Genomic DNA, 23,694 nt, shown 5'->3' with positions numbered 1-23,694 from the left:
CTGTGATACTGTCTCCTGAGACATTGTATCTAAGTATACCACCTGTGATACTGTCTGCTGAGACATTGTATCTAAGTATACCATGTGTGATACTGTCTGCTGAGACATTGTATCTAAGTATACCACCTGTGATACTGTCTGCTGAGACATTGTATCTAATTATACCACATGTGATGATGTCTGCTGAGCCAATATATCTAAGTATATCACCTGTGATACTGTCTGCTGAGACATTGTATCTAATTATACCACATGTGATGATGTCTGCTGAGCCAATATATCTAAGTATACCATGTGTGATACTGTCTGCTGAGCCATTGTATCTAAGTATATCATCTGTGATACTGTCTGCTGAGCCATTGTATCTAAGTATATCACCTGTGATACTGTCTCCTGAGACATTGTATCTAAGTATACCAACTGTGATACTGTCTGCTGAGCCATTGTATCTAAGTATACCACCTGTGATACTGTCTGCTGAGCCATTGTATCTAAGTATATAATCTGTGATACTGTCTCCTGAGACATTGTATCTAAGTATACCAACTGTGATACTGTCTGCTGAGCCATTGTATCTAAGTATACCACCTGTGATACTGTCTGCTGAGCCATTGTATCTAAGTATACCACCTGTGATACTGTCTGCTGAGCCATTATATCTAAGTATACCATGTGTGATACTGTCTGCTGAGCCATTGTATCTAAGTATACCACCTGTGATACTGTCTGCTGAGCCATTGTATCTAAGTATACCACCTGTGATACTGTCTGCTGAGCCATTGTATCTAAGTATACCATGTGTGATACTGTCTGCTGAGACATTGTATCTAAGTATACACCCTGTGATACTGCCTACTGAGCAGCTGTATCTAAGTCTATTATGTGATTCGGTCTGCCAAGCATGTGTATCTAAGCATGTGTGATACACTGCATCTCTTTAGACATCACTAAACTTCCCACAATGCCGGATGTTCCTTACCACACGACCATAGGGTGTGTCCCTTCACCTTAACCCTTCAGGACCCAAATATACACTTATATTAAGACATCTCTAAACTTATATTTAGACATCTCTAGCCACTCTAGAGATGTCTAAATATGTGTATATTTGGATCCTGAAGGGTTAAGGTGACGGGACACACCCAATGGTCATGTGGTAAGGAACATCAGGCATTGTGGGAAGTTTAGTGAGTCTCATTCTCTCCTGGGAGGACGACCCGATCACCGGAGGCTTCAGGGCGCACGAGGGGCTGAGAGTCCAAGGTTTAGCGGAGATAATTCACCTTCCTGGTTCATCCTCCCGGCCCCAGCAATGGCATCTGCTCCTGGCAGTCAGGTCTGCTCCCTCTGCCTATCAGTATATACAGGTGAAGTTACACTGAGATGTGGACACAATGTCTGCCAGGGGTGCACTGAACAAGTCCTGGACCCCCAGAAGGAGTCTGAACTTTACTCCTGTCCTGAATGCAAAAAGGTACCCGAGGAACCCCCGAACCAGGCGGCCATACCCTGTTCTTACTGTCTCCACACTTCTGCACCAGCATTAAAGACCTGTCTGCATTGTGAAGCTTCTCTATGTGACGAGCACCTAAAAGTCCATGTCCAGTCCCCAGAACATGTCCTATGCGAGCCCACTACTGTCCTGGAGGACCACAAGTGCCCTGTGCATAAGAAGATCCTTGAGTATTACTGCAGTGAGGAGGACAGTTGTATCTGCGTGTACTGTCTGGCTGAGGCCCATAGGACACACCATCTGGAGCCACTAACCAAAGCCACCGAGAGGAGGAAGGACAGAATGAAGAGTCTTCTAGAAAAGATGGAGGCAAAGAGAGAAAAGGCAGACGAGGAGATAGAGAATCTACAGAAACAGAAGAATGAGATTCCAGACACAGTCACCAGACTCACTGACAAGGTGACCACCATCTTTACTGAGATCAGGAGACAACTGGCAGATCTGGAGAAGAAAGTCCTGAGTGAGGTCTCCAGGGAGAAGGAACAGATGTTGTCCTCCATCTCCGACCTGATCCAGCAGCTGGTCATACAGAAGGACGAACTGTCCAGGGAGATCCATCACATTGAGGATCTCCTCAGCTCTACCGATCCATTGTCTGTGCTACGACGTGGTGTGGTGAAGTTCTGTGAGGAGAGAAATGATGCCGAGGAGATTGACAGAGACCTTTATGGCTTCAGAAACCTGAACAGATTCCTCATTGCCCTGACCTTATATGACGGTTTAGGGAACATTGTGACAAAGGCAAAGGAGGACTTCTATATGGTTGAGTTTTCAGAGATATTACTGGATAAAACCACTGCAGCCAATAATGTGGCCATTACATCAGACCTGAAATCGGCATCATGGTCGGTGATGAGTCAACGTCGTAAAAAATCACCTGCAAGGTTCCAACAATATCAGGTTTTCAGCATCCAAGGACTTTGGTCAGGACAACATTATTGGGAAGTGGAGACCAGCGAGTCGGAATACTGGATGGTGGGCATGGCATACCCCAGTACAGAGACTAAAGGAGACCAGTCCTGGATAGGCAACAATAGAAAGTCCTGGTGTCTCTGCCGTTGGCATGAGGAGTACTCTATACGACACAACAGTGAAGACCTTCAGCTATATCCTGCCATGTCCTCCAATCGCTATGGGATACACGTGGACTATGACTCGGGCCTGATGTCCTTCTATGAGCTGAGGGACCCCATCAAACATTTATACACCTTCTATGAAAACTTCACCGAGCCCCTGTATGCGGCATTGTGGGTAAATGACAATGGGTGGATAAAAATCAGGAAATCATGAGAGTTCGGGGTCACACTGGGCACCGTGGATAGTCACCACAATGCGGCAGCTATCACCTTATAGGATTTTCACCAGTGCTGCCCCCTACATACAGAAACACGGATACAATGAATAAGATTTTTGTTTTTTTTTTCTATATGTTACTTTTTGAAAAATAGCTCTTGGTGGGACCTGGGGTTGCTGACTTGGAAATTCCAGGTGCCACCCTTAATTATCGGTGAATCACAAGCATGAACCACGGCAGATGGCATCTGCAATTCACCAATAATTCTGGACCTGCCACTGCCATGATCCGGACGGCGGGTACCTCTGTGTGTTAGTGTCTTCACCTTATGATCCATTTCCATTTGTAGCCTTAAGGTCGTGTTCACAAGTTCAGGTTTGTAATTACAATTATTGGATACAAAATCCAAGAATGGATGTGAATAGACAGGAAGTCTTAGTTTTTTCTTTATACCTGTCCTCCGTATAAGCCATATATATATATATATATATATATATATATATACACACACCTGTCCTCCATATAAGAGATATATATACCTGTCCTCTCTGTATAAGCCATATATACCTGTCCTCCATATAAGCAATTAATTGATTGCTTATACAATCTGTTCCTGGCTTTGTATTCAATAATTGCAATTAAGAACCTGAAGGTGTGAACATGACCTAAAAGGAGTTCTGATATATATATATCTATATATCTATAATAAAAGTTCTCGCCACTTGTGTTACCCATTTTTCAAACATAAAAAATATGTAAATTTGCATAGTTGATGCAAATAAAATATAATGCTACCGATCCTGTGCGATGAATGGAATTTTTAAAAGTTGATTAAAATCACATCTAGGCCAAAAAGGTACAGATAAATAAAAAGTACTTGTCATTTCTGGTGACTTTTCACCTGTCCTTTGTGTACATGAGGATCACCGCTATCACTGTCTATTATATAAAGTGTGCATACTTTTCATCTCTCCTGTCCAATAGGCTTGTATTGCTTGTCTGGAGCTCCCTCCTCCATAGACTTGTATTGCTTGTCTGGAGCTCCCTCCTCCATAGACTTGTATTGCTTGTCTGGAGCTCCCTCCTCCATAGACTTGTATTGCTTGTCTGGAGCTCCCTCCTCCATAGACTTGTATTGCTTGTCTGGAGCTCCCTCCTCCATAGACTTGTATTGCTTGTCTGGAGCTCCCTCCTCCATAGACTTGTATTGCTTGGCTGGAGCTCCTTCCTCCATAGACTTGTATTGCTTGTCTGGAGCTCCCTCCTCCATAGACTTGTATTGCTTGTCTGGAGCTCCCTCCTCCATAGACTTGTATTGCTTGTCTGGAGCTCCCTCCTCCATAGACTTGTATTGCTTGTCTTGAGCTCCCTCCTCCATAGACTTGTATTGCTTGTCTGGAGCTCCCTCCTCCATAGACTTGTATTGCTTGTCTGGCGCACCCTCCTCCATAGACTTTTATTGCTTGGCTGGAGCTCCTTCCTCCATAGACTTGTTTTGCTTGTCTGGAGCTCCCTCTTCCATAGACTTGTTTTGCTTGTCTGGAGCTCCCTCCTCCATAGACTTGTATTGCTTGTCTGGAGCTCCCTCCTCCATAGACTTGTATTGCTTGTCTGGAGCTCCCTCCTCCATAGACTTGTATTGCTTGTCTGGAGCTCCCTCCTCCATAGACTTGTATTGCTTGTCTGGAGCTCCCTCCTCCATAGACTTGTATTGCTTGGCTGGAGCTCCTTCCTCCATAGACTTGTATTGCTTGTCTGGAGCTCCCTCCTCCATAGACTTGTATTGCTTGTCTGGAGCTCCCTCCTCCATAGACTTGTATTGCTTGTCTGGAGCTCCCTCCTCCATAGACTTGTATTGCTTGTCTTGAGCTCCCTCCTCCATAGACTTGTATTGCTTGTCTGGAGCTCCCTCCTCCATAGACTTGTATTGCTTGTCTGGCGCACCCTCCTCCATAGACTTTTATTGCTTGGCTGGAGCTCCTTCCTCCATAGACTTGTTTTGCTTGTCTGGAGCTCCCTCTTCCATAGACTTGTTTTGCTTGTCTGGAGCTCCCTCCTCCATAGACTTGTATTGCTTGTCTGGAGCTCCCTCCTCCATAGACTTGTATTGCTTGTCTGGAGCTCCCTCCTCCATAGACTTGTATTGCTTGTCTGGAGCTCCCTCCTCCATAGACTTGTATTGCTTGTCTGGAGCTCCCTCCTCCATAGACTTGTATTGCTTGTCTGGAGCTCCCTCCTCCATAGACTTGTATTGCTTGTCTGGAGCTCCCTCCTCCATAGACTTGTATTGAGCTGATTTTCAGAGTGGACTACAGTCTCACAGGAGGAGTAGCAAGAGGCAAGAAGCCTAACAACAGGAGAAAGAAGCATTTTTGTCTCATAAGCTCCATTACACAGTTTCCTATATTCGTTTTTACTCTTGATCTACACAGTTTGTACTAATAACAAGCGTCTATGTAATTCTGCACAGCGCCAATGATTCTAGTCACCTCCTATATCAGTCAGATGACATGGAGGGGGATTCAGCATTGAGACAGAGCGGGGCCCCCGATTCTTTTAGGATAAAGATTTATTTCCAGAAACATAAAAAACATAATATATTCAGTGCCGTAAAGTGTCAAAAAAACAACAAAAAAACAGTATAAGAGAAGTCTTAATACTTAAGAGAAACTACAGCCTTTATACAGGACGCGGTTACCGGCCGCCATGTTCATGCTCTCGTCAGGTGAGCGCTCGTATGGGAACATCCAAAATTTTGGCTTTTTTTTTCCTTTCAGGATACGGTTCTCTTCACGGCAACCATCTATATACATAATTTCTACACTTCGCTATATTAATGGGCGCTACAATAGTAGCAATATCGAGTAATGTCCAGGGATCCTCTGCACTCCACTTGCTATGACCTAAGTCTGTTTTTTTCAAACCAGGGAGCCTCCAGCTGTTGCAAAACTACAACTCCCAGCATGCCCGGACAGCCGAAGGCTGTCCGGGCATGCTGGGAGTTGTAGTTTTGCAACAGCTGAAGGCACCGTGGTCGGGAAACACTGGACAGATCACTGGTTCAACTATAATCACACACCAATGGCGTCCACCGATGTGCCGGTTGTGGTTCATCCAAACTATTGACCACGTTAGGAAAGCTAAGTTTGCAAAAGTAAGGGCACGTTCACACGGTGGAATCGTCAAAAAGTATAGAGATGACCGAATATTCCACGGAATCCCACTCATTTCAATAGGATTTCCAGTCATGTCTATTCTTTTTGCTGATTCTACTCGGAAATGTGTGTGAACATGGCCTTAAAGGGGTATTCCGCTGGAAAAAAATTAAAAAAAGTTTTCAAATCAACTGGCTCCCGAAAGTTTATACAGATTTGTAAATTATTCTATATAAAAATCTTAATCCTTCCGGTACTTATCAGCTGCTGTATGGAAGTTGTGTAGATCTTTCCAGTCTTACCACAGTGCTCTCTGCTGACACCTCTGTCCGTGTCAGGAACTGTCCAGAACAGGAAAAAAAAAAATAATCCCCAAAGCAAACCTCTCTTGCTCCGGACAGTTCCTGACACGGACAGAGGTGTCAGCAGAGAGCACTGTGGTCAGACTGGAAAGATCTACACAACTTTCTGTGGAGCATAAAGCAGCTGATAAGTAATGGAAGGATTAAGATTTTTATATAGAAGTAATATACAAATCTGTAAAACTTTCTGGCCTCGGTTGATTTTTTTTGTTTTTACTTTTCCCCCCCAGTGGAGTACCCCTTTAAATTGTAGTTATGCCAGAGACAAGCCACGGGGAAGGAGGGGGGGATGAAGTCTGTGCTGTACAGTGGACATTGGTTGACTCCTTAGTGCCCGGACGGCTCCTACTTTCACCCATAGTACCGAGTACCTGGCCCCACCTAAGAAATTCAATAATGAACATAGAACCATAAAGACTGGAATGTTCTAGATATCGGTAACCGGGTCCGAATTCGACCATTATTGAATATGATCTGGGCTACGTGAAGCCTAGAAGAACCTGCTGCCCAGCATTTGGAATTATGGGGCCAACGCAGCACACGGGTCCTCCCCCCACACCCCTCCCAGACCTACTGTAGCACCGAAAAAAAACAAAAAAAAACAAAACTCCAACAGCCTTATTCGTCTGAGTCGTGATCCCACTTGTGTTTCTCTAAATTTCCTTTCTTTTTAAACCTCTTATCGCATTTCTTGCATTTGTACGGCTTCGTGTGGGGCTGGCCTTCATCGTCAATCAACCTACAAAAAATAATAAAAAAATAAATGAACAATACTAAAATATAAACAAGATCTATAAAACATGAAATAAATAAATGAATAAAAAATACTACATATAATTAAAAAAAAAACGAGATGTCTTTACTCGTGGTCGTGGTCCCGCATGTGCTTCACCAGGGTCCTTTTATACTGGAAGGTCTTCTTGCACTTGGTGCACTGGGGCTTCTTCCTCTCGTGGACCTTCCTCTCGTGGCGGAGGACTTCGCTCTTCTTATCGAAGCGTCGGTCACATTGATTGCACTCGAATGTTTTTCCCTCCGTGTGTCTCCTCTGGTGGACGAGTAAGCTGCTTCTGTGGCCAAACTTCTTCCCGCAATGCTCGCAGGCGAAGGGTTTCTCTCCGGTGTGCGCCCTCTGGTGGATGATGAACTGAGACTTGTACTCGTACTCTATGCCGCAGATGGTGCAGGCGTAGCGCTTGGTGGCGTGGTTCTCGGCCCGGTGTTTGATGAGTTCTGCCTTGGTGCTGAAGAGTTCCTCGCAGTCCTCACACTTCTCTATGTGCGTCAGTTTGTGCGCCTCCAGAGCCTCCTCAGCGGGGAAAGCCTCTTCACACTGGTCACACTTATGGGGCATTGGGGGTGGGGGCTCTTCAGGGGGGACCAAAGTCTCAGAGGTCTCAGGGCTCTCAGGGGTCTTAGCTTCTTCTTCCTCAGATTCCATATCACTGTCTGGTTCCCAGTCAGAGGACAGTGGAGTTTTTGGGGGCTCCTCTTCCAGGTCTTCCTCCTCCTCCTCCTCCTCTTTTATATACTGCTCCACTTCTTCTTGTTCTATTACTTCTTCTTCTTCTTCATAGTAATCAGTCATGGGATCTGTCAGAAACAGTATATACTCTAGTCACATCCAAAGCTTTAGGGTCATTGCTAGGGTGGCACAATTTGGGCAAAATGTGCGATTGTGATACAATAAACAAATGGAGAATTCCCTCCCCCCCCCCCCATTTCACATTACCCGACTATCCCCCCATTTCATGTCCACACCCCCAATGTCACATCCTCCCCCATTAATGTTGTGTCGGGGTGCGGGGGAAACCTATATAAACCTAACGCTCCCCATAGGTCTGCTGCAGATCCCGTTCTCCTCTGTGCAGTCCGGTGTCTTATGGGACTTACAGGACCTTCCTGCTCAGCCAATCACTGGCCTGACACAGGACCCAACTGCAGCCACTGATTGGTTGAGCGGGAAAGGTCCTTGAACCAGCAGAGAAGATACCGGGACCGCACTGAGGTGAGCAGGATCTGCGGCAGACCTACAGGGACCGGGGCTAGGGGAGCATCAGGTTTATGTTCCCCTGTATTTTTTCAACAGCTGGCGGCACCCTGGTTGGGAAACACTGACTTAGCATTTGGATTTTGGCCCAGCCCCAGTTGTAGTTGCGTCCGTGATATGGTGCCGGGCCACCGCCGCAGGTCATCACTAGTTTTTCCAGGGGGCCATATGGACATTTAGTCGCCATGTGATTGTGATATTTTGCATTATGGGAAATTACATTTATATTTACATCTGGCATTGGACAGGTTAAAAAACAATCCCATAATGCAACAACTGCCAATAACTTTCCCATGTTCATAAACACCGTCTCTTACCAGAATCCCAGTCTTCTGGGACCTCCCACACGCGATCCACCGGGACGGTGTCTGTAATTAACCCCTCGTAGTCCTCCTTGTGCTGCTCTACATAGGACCATTCATCCATTGTGAAGAAGACTGCCACATCGCTAAACCTCACCGGAAACTGGGAAAAACGCACGATTTACATCAGGGGGTAACGGAGCGGACATTTATTTTTGTTTTACTTTGGACAGTTTCTTACATTGGCCACAGTCTCCTAATAACACAAACCACTTTATTTTAATCAACTGGTGCCAGAAAGTTAAACCGATTAGTAAATTACTTCTATTAAAAAAATCTTAATCCTTCCAGTACTTATCAGCTGCTGTATGCTCCACAGGAAGTTGTGTAGTTCTTTCCAGTCTGACCACAGTGCTCTCTGCTGACACCTCTGTCCATGTCAGGAACTGTCCAGAGCAGGAGAGATTTGCTATGGGGATTTATTCCTGCTCTGGACAGTTCCTGACATGGACAGAGGTGTCAGCAGAGAGCACTGTGGCCAGACTGGAAAGAACTACACAACTTCCCGTGGATCATACATGTAACACTGGCGGTTTGCAGCCATCAGAGTGTACCACATTCTGCTGCCTACCTTGGTTGAACAGCATGCACGGCTCCGGTCTGTCTCACCCAGTGACAGTGTTTGGTACATCTAGCAGGGGGCTGTCTCTTTCTGGGTTCTTACGCGCCTCTGACTGTATTTCCCCTCCAATCCCTTACGGCCATTTCCTATTTAAGTGCGCTCCGCCCTCACCTTCTCACCTGAGATACAAAGAGGTTATCCATTAGAAGGTTCGGTTGTTTGTACGGTTTTGGTGAATTCCGCCTCTGCTTTCTATTGAGCGGACCACCATCTGCACCGGTGCTATTCAGCTATTACATCTGGTCTGTCTAGTCTCTACTGACTCCTGTGCTAGCTCCACCTGCCTGTTTCTTAGGTGCTTTGCCTCTTGATCTTCTGGCCTGCTGGGTGAGATCCAGTCAGATACTTTGACACCGCTCTCACGTTTTGACCAAAGCCAAACCAGTAAGTGGCCCAGCGGGTCCACACCGTTACAACACAGCAGCGGATAAGTAGAACTTTCTGGCGCCAGTTGGATTAAAAACTTTTTTTTTACCCCTTTATCGCCTGTCAATAGCGGTTTGCAATTTAATATACATTCACTGAATATTGGACTAGAATATGACAATATGTCCGCTCACCTCTCCGGTCAGATGGTGCAGGCCATTCTGGATGGAGTTCTTGTTTATAATAATCCATTCCTGTAAAATGATGAGAACACGTCACATAAACAAGGAGAATACAAGAATCGTATAATAGTGACCCCTCTCGGGGATCCATAGACGCTGCACGATATATCACAATCACTATTTTTGCAAATTGTGATACTTCGATATGGTTCACTAAGAAAATTTGCAATTACCTGAAATTCAAATGCTTAGTCAGTGTTTTCCAACCAGGGTGCCTCCAGCTGTTGCAAAACTCCTCCTCCCAGCATGTCTGGACAGTTTTCAGTACCCTGGTTGGGAAACACTGTCCTAAGTAATAATAGGGGTCCGAGGGACAGATAATAACCCTGATGCTCACGCAGCCCCGTTCCCCCGTAGGTCTGCCGCAGATCCTGTTCTCCTCTGTGCGATCTGGTGTCTTATGGAACTTACAGGACCTTCCTGCTCAGCCAATCAGCGTCCTGACACTGCTGGAAAGGTCCTGGAACCAGCTGGGAGAACAGAGAAGATACCGGGATAGCACGGAGGAAAACGGGATCAGCGGCAGACCTGCAGGGACCGGGGCTAGAGGAGCATAAGGGTCTTTGTTTTCCCCCCCTATTACCTTGGAGGCAACTGATTGGGAAACACTGACCTAGCATTTTAATTTTAGGCATTGGCCAAGCCCCAGACCCTGCGTGCGTTATATGGTGCCAGGCCATCGCCGCAGATAATCGAAAATGTTCCGGGGGGATATGGGAACACAGAAAAAATTCATCCTGATGATCAGTTGGGGTCCTGGCGATCAGACATCTGTTAGCTGTCCTGTAGGTAACTGGTTATTGTCTATTTTGGGGAAAACCTCTTTAAGAAATTAACCATAAAATCCTCCCTGACAATGTGAAATGTAATGTAAGTGGGGTGTGAGCATTATTCATGGAGCTCACCTCTCCAGCTATCATGGAGACCACCTCCAGGGCCTTGTTCAGTATTGTGATCGTCTTTAAATTCTCATTCTGAACCATTGCAAAGATGTCGGCCACGTCCTGCAACATGGAGATCTATGGGGGAGAACATACAGAGTGAGGATACTGAGCACCGGTATGCTCGTTCATAGACAGTGGACAGACATAAAATGGCTTGTAAAACGCACCAATCAAATGGTTTAATGGACGCTAAAATAGTTTCCCCCCCAATTCCTACCAATGGGAAAGAGGAGAGGTCTCTTGAACCTTGCAAGCTCTGGCTGACCATGACCGAGCAGGGTCCATAGGGACAACCCTTCCCAAATGACATTACTACTGGTGCACCTCCACAATCTGAAGTGAAACTGACTAACACGTACCACTTGGCTCTCCGTATGACTGGCTTGGAAGTAGTTCTCGATCCCATTCTTGGACATATACTCCATCATGAGGAGGCTTCGGTTCAGACCCTTGTTTAGAGACTTGCTGCCGTGTGGTACTTTATAGAAATGATCATGCATAACTTTCCAGAGTTCTCCGCTCGTATTATACTCAAGCTCGGGCCACTGGGTGCTTTTATCCACCTTATTAGCTGACAAGTCGGGGAACGTTGGGCAGGTCTCAGTATTTGGCCACTCGTATGGCGCAGCTTCTGGTGGATCAGCACTGGTATATACCTCCTCATAGAAGACATATCCATGTTCATCAGGACTCTCTCCCGTAATATATTGTGTTGTTGAACTTGAATCAATGACATTTACCCCCAAACCATTTCTGACCATCTCATTGTCTGGATTCAGGGCAATGCCAGGACCGATCACCTGTTTAACTCCCCATGGAGCCACGTTTGATAACACAGACATGTTGTTTGTCCACAGATTTAAAGGTACGTACATGTTCTGGAGCACTGGGGTAGCTGCAGTCGCATTCTTAGATGGTTTATCCCTCTCAGGGAATATTGTTGGGATGGCACCTTCCATAAGTATTTTTTGAGACCCAACTATGGAGTAGCATTCTGGGGCAAAATGGGCTGAGCAAATACGGGAAACTCCCATTTTTCCTTGCAAGATCCCCTGTGCAAACAGGTCAAGATCCCCAAAATCCTGGTTAGTCTGCTGGAGCCATTTCTTAATCATGGTCAAGTCCTTGGGAAACATGTGTAGAGTCACGCCGGGCGTGCTGTTCTTCCTCCCGGCACAGTGCGGACAGCCCTTCACAATACATTTTGGCATCTCTTCTGCCTGAAAAATGACAAGGACAAAGTTAAGACCTATCTCTTCAACTGTAAACATATAAGACCTATCCCTTCACCTGTACATACATATATAAGACTTATCCCTTCACCTGGACAAATATATTTATATAAGACCTATCCCTACATCTGTACACACACACCCATATATATATGTCCTATCCCTTCACCTGTACTTATACAGTCATGACCGTAAATGTTGGCACCCCTGAAATTTTTGCAGTAACACATGTTTTGCTATACACATGTTTAATCCCTTCGTGTGTATTGGAACTAAACCAAAAAAGGGAGGAAACAAAAGGAAATTGGACATAATGTCACCAAACTCCAAAAAATGGTCTGAACAAAATTATTGGCCCCCTTAACTTAGTATTCGGTTGCACACCATTTGGAAAAAATAAGTGAAATCAGTGTCTTCCTATAACCATCAATAAGCTTCTTACACCTCTCAGCCGGAATGTTCAACCACTCTTCCTTTACAAACTGCTCCAGGTCTCTCTTATTGGAAGGCGCCTTTTCCCAACAGTAATTTTAAGATCTCTCCACAGGTGATCAATGGTATTTAGATCTGGACTCATTGCTGCCACTTCAGAACTTTGTTGCCATCCATTTCTTGGTGCTTTTTGACGTATGTTTGGGGTCATTGTCCTGCTGGAAGAACCAAGATCTCGGACGCAAACCCATCTTTCTGACACTGGGCTGTTCTGTGCGACCCAAAATCCGTTGGTAATCCTCAGATTTCATGATGCCTTGTACACATTCAAGGCCCTAAGTGGCAGAGGCAGCAAAACAACCCAAAACATAATTGGCCCTCCACCATATTTCACTGTAAGTACTGTGTTATTTTCTTTGTAGGCCTCATTCCATTTTCGGTAAACAGTAGAGTGATATGCTTTACCAAAAAGCTCTATCTTGGTCTCATCTGTCCACAAGATGTTTTCCCAGAAGGATTTTGGTTACTCAAGTTCATTTTGGTAAAATGTAGTCTTGCTTTTTTAGGTATCTGTGTCAGCAGTGGGGTCCTCCTGGGTCTCCTCCATAGCATTTCATTTCATTTAAATGTCAATGGACAGCAGGACAGCTTGAATATCTTTGGAACTTGTTTGGGGCTGCTTATCCACCATCTGGACTATCCTGTGTTGACACCTTTCATCAATTTTTCTCTTCCGTCCATGCCCAGGGAGATTATCTACAGTGCCATGGGTTGCAAACTTCTTGATAATGTTGCGCACTGTGGACAAAGGCAAATCTAGATCTCTGGAGATGGATAACCTTGAAATTGTTAATATTTTTCCACAATTAAGTCCTCAGACAGTTCTCTTCTCCTCTTTCTGTTGTCCATGCTTAGTGTGGCACACACAGGGCAAAGACTAAGTGAACTTCTCTCCTTTTTATCTGCTTTCAGGTGTGATTTTTATATTGCCCACACCTGTTACTTGCCCCAGGTGAGTATAAAGGAACATCACATGCTTGAAACAATCTTATTTATCCACAATTTTGAAAGGGCGCCAATAATTTTGTCCAGCCCATTTTGGGAGTTTGGTGACATTATGTCTAATTTGCTTTTTTTTCCTCCTTTTTTGGTTTAGTTCCAATACACACAAAGGGAATAAACATGTGTATAGCAAAACATGTGTTACTGCAATCCTTTCCTGTGAGAAATACTTCATTTTCTAGAAAAATTTCAGGGGTGCCAACATTTACGGCCATGACTGTAAATATGACCTTTCCCTTCACCTGTACATATACATATATGTATCCGCATAGTAGGAGGTCGCCTTCTTTTTGGGTAAAGTGGTCCTCTTTTTCCCCATAAACTCTTCTGAGAATATGTCCGTCTGCCCACTGAGCTGTTGTCCCAGCACAGATGAAGCTTCAGTCTTGTTCCTTGGTTTTCAGAATATTTTATCAAGAATAAGAGCCTTCTGCTCTAGATTAACCTATACTCAGATTTACCAGAATAAAACATAATAGTTTCTGAGATGGACCCAACATGCAGGGTGAAGTCTGACAACAGGATTTGTGTCATGATGAATCGTCATGAATACCCTTCCTCCACCTAACACTCCAGACGCTTGAATATCCAGCACATATGTGGCTTTCATATATTGATGGAGAACATCCAGTATATGTGGTGTATGAGGAATGTTATTGTAGGGTACAAGCAGACAGGCGCATGGCTCTGGTGGAAATAACGTCTTCCCAGATTTCCTCTGTAAATGGGTCAGTGGGAGATGCGTAAAAACATTGCGGTCACTGGATAGAATGCAGAAAGGGAACGTCCTTCTCTCAGGTCCTGGAACTCCTCGCAACAATCACGTTACGTACGGTGTCTGCAGATTTACGTGACAGAACGGTTCACTTCAGCTTCTGTCACCTCGGGAGAACGCTATACAGCATCATCTGCCTAAAGCAGCCGCTCGTCATCCCGAATACCTCTATCCAGTACACACAGGCCAGAGGAGATGGGGTTAGGGGGGTGACTAGTTTTATAAGCAGGTGGTGGACATTACATCCTGTGACTATACCAAAAATGTCTGAGATGGGAATACCTCTTCCGGGGCATTCAGCTACAGATCGGAGGTACTTACCACATCCTAATGTGCCTTTAGTCATGAGCAAGATCCACAGCTGACCGCCATTTATTGGATTATTTTTGCCCTAAACTCAAACATTATATTCTCAGATTTACATTTCATAAATTCCGCTAAACCTGTATCACATCACCAACAATATTAGTTAAGAATCAGATTTAAAGTCTAACATAAGGATATAAAAAAATATATACAAAACCCCCAAAACATTATTTCTGAGGTAAATAGTCCCCATTTTTTGTCTTACACAATGCAAAGTTTATTGGAGGGGAGTTCCCTACAGTACGGTACATTGATCGATACATCCAGGACGTAATCTCACATAGATACGGGCACAGATGATGGGTATGGAGAGTTTTTGAGATGGTTCTTGGGGGCACATGGACAGGTTGCCATGAGTCAGATAACTATGATAAGAACAGGACTTTCTTCAGGAGAAACATCCAATGCTTATGGGTGTATCCGTCATACTAACCTCACAGAGACTCTCATCTGTACCTCTGGATTCCATCTTCTCTTCCAGACCGAGGCACTTCAGGCAGTTGTCTTGTTTTGTGGGCAAGTCTATTACAATACGAAATGTATCCTCCTGGTCTTCAGGGGGCTCATCGATATTCTCAGATTTTATAGACTCCAGCATGCTCGGAGGAGGCATGACCCTATTTTCATGTCCATCACACGGCACTTCAAGCTGCTCTTCTTTAATTCCAGCCAGTAGTGAGTGAGGAGGATCTGGCCTGGGGTGAAGGACCTGCGGGTGATCTCTGAACGCGGTGCCAGATACAGATTTATTGAACCGTTCAGCATTTCTTATATCGACACAAGACACGTCCGGCTTGGTGTCATCACCCTCACATAGATTGTCTCTGCCAGCCCACGATTCTTTCCAAACCGAGGGAGGTGGGGATCTGGGACGCTGATTGGAATCCTTGTTTTTTTTCCTCCTTCCTGGACGTTTCCGACCATAATACGCCCCAGGAGGAGGGAAAATACTAGGGAGGGCATTAGGTCGAAGTATTCTTTTGGTTGCATTTATAATATAACTGTCTATTGTAAAATGGGCTGAGCAGAGGCGATACGGATTGGTTTTTTTGCTCTCGTAGATGCGTTGTGCCAATCCATCTAGATCTTCATAGATCTGACCAGTCCGGAGAAGCCAATCCTTTATTCGATCTAGTGTTTGGGGGAAACAATGTAATATGACTTCCGGGGACTGGTTCTTGTTGCCACACCTGTGCGGACAGCCTAAAACAATACAATTGGGCATGGTCGTCTCCCTGGAAGAGCAAGACAAAACAGACGGAGTTTCCTCTTAATAAAACAATTAATTGGACAACACAAAAACAAGTAAAAAGAGACTAAAATGTGTGTGACTTTGGCGTTTCCCACAATATGGACCCCAATTTACGCATAGGCACCTTATTGTCCGGGACCATCCAAAGCCTCAATTTTGCTGTAAATCCCATTGACTAAGACTTCACCATGTACGCTGTGGCCGAGTAGATTCACCGCAGTCACTGACGTCTGGGAGACGCGTCCTCTTATTTTGCAGTCTCTGTATTATTGCAGGTATTTCAGGTTGACGCCTTGTATATTGTACAGCCGGGGATGCTGCCTGTAACTTGGTAAAACCACGGATGGCTAGGAAAGTAGACGTACTTACCGAACTCCATCCAACTCAATCCACAGAGATCCATAGGCTTCTGTAAGCCTCTAAATGGCCGCAGCTCAGGACGTTTAGGATCCATCATCATGAGGTTGGCATTGAGAGAAGATTTTGTGCCCCCACCGAATGTCACTATCCGGAATAACCAATCACCAACAATCCCAAATAATTCGGAATACTTTCAACTAGCACCGAAAAACTTACCAAATGTTTGATCTTCTAGAGACTCCTCTTAATATTGGTGGCCATATTGATCCACTAAAAAGGTTCCAAGGTCAACTCCACTACAAAGAGATTCCACATAACACAAACCATCTCCACTAAATATCTGAGCCGAGACAAAGTCATCAAGAGGTGAGGGGGATGGGTAGACGAAATCTACAAACATCATGTAAAGGACGTCATGGAAGGGGACAATTCAGCATATACTCAATCCAACCCAAAAACTGCCCATTAACCCCTTCAAATCCGATAAGTTTAGGTTAACTTAACCTGATTTGTGGGAGGAGTCTGGTCTTTATATACCCCCTGATCCACACAGGTAATGTCGGAAGCGTGCAAGACGTCATTGCAGCGGATGCTGTGGTCTTGGCGGGAGTTTTGCTGGCATACGTCGCAGAGAGGCACTGTTCACTAGCCTAACTATCATGTGGCAGTGAAGCAGCTACATCTCACTCCTGCAGCATGCTGTCTGGTCAGTATGGACCCTCGTTCAGTAAACACATGTAGCTGTGCAGTCTCCAGGGCTCCAGCCTGAGGTTAACTCTTTCCTTGCCTCCATCTCAGTCTGCAGAGATCACTTGTAGTAGGTCTCCATAAGGTCAGAGGTCACAGCTGCTGCTTATACATATAATTGACTCCAGCAGGAGGATGTGTTTGGGCTGACTGAGAGGCACAGGCTGCTGAATATCTCCAGGATTAACCCTCTCAGAGTACCTTTTCCTTTATATTGACAACCACTCCCCCTACTGTCCATTTTTCCATTGTAAAAGGCTTAACGTTAGCCAAACAGGCATTTACAGTGAAAACTCCAAAACCTCTTTGAGAAGACCACCCCCTTATGCAATGCAGATTTCCAGTCCACCATTCATTATACATCGTGGCCATTTTCTTTGAGAAGACCCCTCCACCCAGAACTTTTTAACAGAATTTTTTATGTTCTTCTCAACTAACAACATATAATGTCTATGGCAGAAGCCCTTCTGGATAAATGAATATTCTACTGACCGACTGGGGAAAGTTAAAGTGTATTTGTCCCCTCAAAAAACTGCTGCCCTGTCCTAGAGACAAGTCTTGAGTTTCGATTGGTCGGGGTCTGAGTGTTAAGACCCTGACCAATTGTTAGAACGAGCAAAGAGAAAAGTGCGGCTGATGAGACAATCCCATAGACTTACATTGTACATTAGTCTTGCTGAGCGCGCTCTTCTCGTCTCGTTCTAGATATCGCTCGCAGCCTAAACACTCAGACCCCAACCTATCAAAACTTTTGACACGTACTACAACATGTCACAAGTTTCTTAAAGAGACAGTGCCCCAAATAAGGCCGAACTCTATATAATTGTTGACACGTGTCCCATAAAGGATCCACATGACAAAACAGGATATTACTGCACACATCTAACTGGTGGCATCATCCACTTGGTGGTTACGGCACAGAAACTATGGGAAAGATGAAGTCAACCACTATGATGAACACAATCCAGCTATATGGGGCCGCTATATGGGACAGGGAGCTGCACATGACAAGAACTAGGGATCGACCGATATCGATTTTTTAGGGCCGATACCGATAATCTGTCACCTTTCAGGCCGATAGCCGATAACTTATACCGATATTTCGGTATAAGTTATCGGCTATTTCAACACCCCCCCGGCGGGGCAGAAGCAGTTGCACATCAATGATTTAAAGCGGGCACTTTAAATCATAGAACTGCAGCGGCTTTTGCGGTGCCAGAGACCGCCGCCGCCACCCGCTTCTCTCCCCCTGCCTGTCCTGAGTCTAACCACCACAGTTGCCCCATCGACTCCCCCGTTGCGTTGGGGACATCACTCGTCATTACGCAACGCACAGGAACAGCGCAGGAGCCAGAAGGATCGCGGACCCCGGGAACAGGTAATTATAACACCCTTGATGGGGGGGAGGATATGGGGGGGGGCAGCGCCAGCGATGGGCGGAGCATTATCGGCATATCGGCAAGGTAATTGCAGATACTGATAATGTCCAAAATCGCGATTATCGTCCGACAATATCAGACAAACCGATAATCTGTCGATCCCTAACAAGAACGGCCCTTGGATCCTGTATAGGTTAGAAGAGTCATCCCAAGGCTCTCCAGCTGTTGTGAAACCAACTCCTATTGTCCAGACATGCTGGGAGTAGTAGTTCTGCAACAGCTAGAGATGAGTTTAAAGATGGTTCTTCCTCACCACAAGGATACCAGCCGGACCTCCCGCACATGACCCCCCATCACTCTAGGGCAGTGGTCTTCAACCTGCAGACCTCCAGATGTTGCAAAACTACAACTCCCAGCATGCCCGGACAGCCAACGGCTGTTCGGGCATGCTGGGAGTTGTAGTTTTGCAACATCTGGAGGCCCGCAGGTTGGATACCACTGCTCTAGGGTATATCTGTGTGTCTAATAAAACTTTCCTCATCACGACGGAACGTCTTCAATACTACAAAATATCTTTTATGGTCACATCCAATGCATGAAGTCACAAGGGACTGACTATAAAGGGGTCTTCCTACACACATGACAAATCTTTCCCCAAGCAGTGTGCCTCCAGCTGTGGCAAAACTACAACTCCCAGCATTGCCGGACAGCTGAAAGTCACCACAGCAGGAGGCACCCTGGTTAGGAACCACTGGGCTTTATGATATAGGTTCGATTGTTGGGGAAGGGGGGGGGGGGGGGGGGGGGGGAGAGTGGACCTCAGGGACTCCAACAATGACAAGAATGGAGGTCCCTGATTGGCCCCTGTGGACGGAGCAGTGATGGATGTGTGACCGCCATGCCATTCATTTCTATGGAACCGACAGATAGCGTAGAGTGAGTCCCATAGCAATGAATGGTTACAAAACCATTTAAAGGGGTACTCCACTGGAAAACATATATTTTTTAAATCAACTGGTGCCAGAAAGTCAGATTTGTAAATTACTTCTATTAAAAAAAATCTTAATCCTTCCAGTACTTATCAGCTGCTGTTTTGATCCACAGGAATTTCTTTTCTGTCTGACCACAGTGCTCTCTGCTGACACCTCTGTCCATGACAGGAACTGTCCAGAGCGGGAGAGGTTTGCTATGGGGATTTGCTCCTCATCTGGACAATTCCTAAAATGGACAGAGGTGTCAGAAGAGAGCACTGTGGTCAGACAGAAAAGAAATTCAAGAAGAAAAGAACTTCCTGTGGATCAAAACAACAGCTGATAAGTACTGGAAGGATTAAGATTTTTTTTATATAGAAATAATTTACAAATCTGTTTAACTTTCTGGCACCAATTGATTTAAAAAATATTTTTCCAGTGGAGGACCCCTTTAAGGCTCCGTCCACAGGGCCAATAAGAGACCTCCGTTTTTTTTGATTGTTGGGGTTCCAGAGGTCAGAGCCCCAAGTTATCGCAGATCCTGTGGACCCCTTTAATAGTTTTTCCTATCAGTGTGCTTGCAAAACTACAACTCCCAGCATGCCCGGACAGCCTTCGGCTGTCCGGGCATGCTGAGAGTTGTAGTTTTGCAACAGCTGAAGGCACCCTGGTTGGGAAACACTGACTTTAACATAAATAGTCTGTGTTTCCCATAGCAACCAGACACAGGGCAGCGTTTATTCTCAGATTCTGCGCCGTAATTGGTCGCCATCGTGAGTAAAGTCACATGACCAAAAATATTGCACTAAGACATCCCAACCCCACAATAACCCAGAGACCCCCCCCAACTTCTGGCTGTCAGGGCATGCTGGGAGTTGTAGTTGTGCAACATCTAGTGAGTTAAAGGTTGTGGAACAGAGTCCAATCCTGTATACAGGGCAGATATATATTAATGTAATATAGAAGGTGTCCTCTAGAGATCACTCATCGGGCATGATAACAGGGAGATTAGAAGCAGGAAACTCACAACCTACCGTTCACTGCAGCGCACAAAAAGGAAATAACACGGTACGAGGCCAAAATGTCCGCTGATTGGCTGACAGGCCGTGACGTCATCAAACGCTTCCCTCACGTCCGATAAGGACTCTGGGAGTTGTGGTCCTGTTCTCCCATCCACGTGAGGGACACGCTGCCCCGGCGCCGTGACGTCACGGAGTGACGGCCAATCAGAGCGCTTCGGCGCCTAAACAGAGAGAAAAACGCTTTCCCCAGAAGGCGCGGAAACAGCGGGCAGTGCGCGGTGACGTCATCTCTTGGTCCCAGCCAATCAGCGCTCAGGAACAGTGTTGTCCCCTCCAAGCTGCACGCTGGGTGTCTGAGGCAGGTAACGTGAGGGGCGCGGAGCCTGCGACACATTGTACCGAAACCTTCCTGTGTGTGAGGGGAACCGGGACTGACATGGGGGCCAGGACTGATATAACTGTATTATAGGGACCAGGACTAATATAACTGTGTATTATATGTATTATAGAGGACCAGGACTAATATAACTGTGTATTATATGTATTATAGAGGACCAGGACTAATATAACTGTGTATTATATGTATTATAGAGGACCAGGACTAATATAACTGTGTATTATATGTATTATAGGGACCAGGACTAATATAACTGTCTATTATATGTATTATAGGGACCAGGACTAATATAACTGTCTATTATATATATTATAGGGACCAGGACTAATATAACTGTCTATTATATATATTATAGGGACCAGGACTAATATAACTGTCTATTATATATATTATAGGGACCAGGACTAATATAACTGTCTATTATATAAATTATAGGGACCAGGACTAATATAACTGTATATTATATGTATTATAGAGGACCAGGACTAATATAACTGTGTATTATATGTATTATAGAGGACCAGGACTAATATAACTGTCTATTATATGTATTATAGAGGACCAGGACTAATATAACTGTCTATTATATGTATTATAGAGGACCAGGACTAATATAACTGTGTATTATATAAATTATAGGGACCAGGACTAATATAACTGTCTATTATATGTATTATAGGGACCAGGACTAATATAACTGTCTATTATATGTATTATAGGGACCAGGACTAATATAACTGTGTATTATATGTATTATAGGGACCAGGACTAATATAACTGTCTATTATATGTATTATAGAGGACCAGGACTAATATAACTGTCTATTATATGTATTATAGGGACCAGGACTAATATAACTGTGTATTATATGTATTATAGGGACCAGGACTAATATAACTGTCTATTATATGTATTATAGGGACCAGGACTAATATAACTGTCTATTATATGTATTATAGGGACCAGGACTAATATAACTGTCTATTATATATATTATAGGGACCAGGACTAATATAACTGTCTATTATATATATTATAGGGACCAGGACTAATATAACTGTCTATTATATATATTATAGGGACCAGGACTAATATAACTGTCTATTATATATATTATAGGGACCAGGACTAATATAACTGTCTATTATATAAATTATAGGGACCAGGACTAATATAACTGTCTATTATATGTATTATAGGGACCAGGACTAATATAACTGTCTATTATATGTATTATAGGGACCAGGACTAATATAACTGTGTATTATATGTATTATAGGGACCAGGACTAATATAACTGTCTATTATATGTATTATAGAGGACCAGGACTAATATAACTGTCTATTATATGTATTATAGGGACCAGGACTAATATAACTGTCTATTATATGTATTATAGAGGACCAGGACTAATATAACTGTCTATTATATGTATTATAGGGACCAGGACTAATATAACTGTCTATTATATATATTATAGGGACCAGGACTAATATAACTGTCTATTATATGTATTATAGAGGACCAGGACTAATATAACTGTCTATTATATGTATTATAGGGACCAGGACTAATGTAACTGTCTATTATATATATTATAGGGACCAGGACTAATATAACTGTCTATTATATATATTATAGGGACCAGGACTAATATAACTGTGTATTATATGTATTATAGAGGACCAGGACTAATAACTGTCTATTATATAAATTATAGGGACCAGGACTAATATAACTGTCTATTATATATATTATAGAGACCAGGACTAATATAACTGTCTATTATATGTATTATAGGGACCAGGACTAATGTAACTGTCTATTATATATATTATAGGGACCAGGACTAATATAACTGTCTATTATATAAATTATAGGGACCAGGACTAATATAACTGTCTATTATATGTATTATAGAGGACCAGGACTAATATAACTGTGTATTATATGTATTATAGGGACCAGGACTAATATAACTGTCTATTATATGTATTATAGAGGACCAGGACTAATATAACTGTCTATTATATGTATTATAGGGACCAGGACTAATATAACTGTCTATTATATATATTATAGGGACCAGGACTAATATAACTGTCTATTATATATATTATAGAGACCAGGACTAATATAACTGTATATTATATGTATTATAGGGACCAGGACTAATATAACTGTCTATTATATGTATTATAGAGGACCAGGACTAATAACTGTCTATTATATAAATTATAGGGACCAGGACTAATATAACTGTCTATTATATATATTATAGAGACCAGGACTAATATAACTGTCTATTATATGTATTATAGAGGACCAGGACTAATATAACTGTCTATTATATGTATTATAGAGGACCAGGACTAATATAACTGTCTATTATATATATTATAGGGACCAGGACTAATATAACTGTCTATTATATGTATTATAGAGGACCAGGACTAATATAACTGTGTATTATATGTATTATAGAGGACCAGGACTAATATAACTGTCTATTATATATATTATAGGGACCAGGACTAATATAACTGTCTATTATATGTATTATAGGGACCAGGACTAATATAACTGTATATTATATGTATTATAGGGACCAGGACTAATATAACTGTCTATTATATATATTATAGGGACCAGGACTAATATAACTGTCTATTATATGTATTATAGAGGACCAGGACTAATATAACTGTCTATTATATGTATTATAGAGGACCAGGACTAATATAACTGTCTATTATATGTATTATAGAGGACCAGGACTAATATAAC

The 23,694-nt window shown here is 43.7% G+C and overlaps 3 protein-coding genes across 3 annotated transcripts in view; 2 read left to right on the top strand and 1 right to left on the bottom strand.

Moving 5' to 3' along the window:
* Positions 1 to 1,312: 1,312 nt before the first annotated feature.
* On the top strand, positions 1,313 to 2,803 carry LOC130297653 (E3 ubiquitin/ISG15 ligase TRIM25-like). The gene has a single exon (XM_056550364.1). It carries the CDS (start codon positions 1,313 to 1,315, stop codon positions 2,801 to 2,803), a length of 1,491 nt encoding a protein of 496 aa, XP_056406339.1.
* Positions 2,804 to 5,358: 2,555 nt separating this feature from the next.
* Positions 5,359 to 20,531, bottom strand: LOC130297234 (uncharacterized). Its single transcript, XM_056549450.1, has 8 exons — positions 20,521 to 20,531; positions 15,211 to 16,012; positions 11,270 to 12,130; positions 10,872 to 10,985; positions 9,919 to 9,978; positions 8,692 to 8,839; positions 7,188 to 7,917; positions 5,359 to 7,063 (listed from the first exon to the last, which is right to left on the bottom strand). Exons 2-8 carry the CDS (start codon positions 16,000 to 16,002, stop codon positions 6,943 to 6,945), a joined length of 2,826 nt encoding a protein of 941 aa, XP_056405425.1. The 5' UTR covers positions 16,003 to 16,012; positions 20,521 to 20,531; the 3' UTR covers positions 5,359 to 6,942.
* A 346-nt stretch (positions 20,532 to 20,877) lies between these two features.
* LOC130297236 (uncharacterized) overlaps positions 20,878 to 23,694 on the top strand; it is a 21,604-nt gene continuing 18,787 nt past the window's right edge. Inside the window, exon 1 of the mRNA XM_056549452.1 lies at positions 20,878 to 20,919. The gene's annotated coding sequence lies outside the window, so the exon portion shown is untranslated. The remainder of the gene's footprint in view (positions 20,920 to 23,694) is intronic.

Source organism: Hyla sarda, chromosome 13, assembly GCF_029499605.1.
Source record: "Hyla sarda isolate aHylSar1 chromosome 13, aHylSar1.hap1, whole genome shotgun sequence".
Taxonomy (NCBI): Eukaryota; Metazoa; Chordata; class Amphibia; order Anura; family Hylidae; genus Hyla; species Hyla sarda.
Note: the sequence above shows the minus strand (reverse complement) of the source record. Positions and strands in the feature narration are given on the sequence as shown.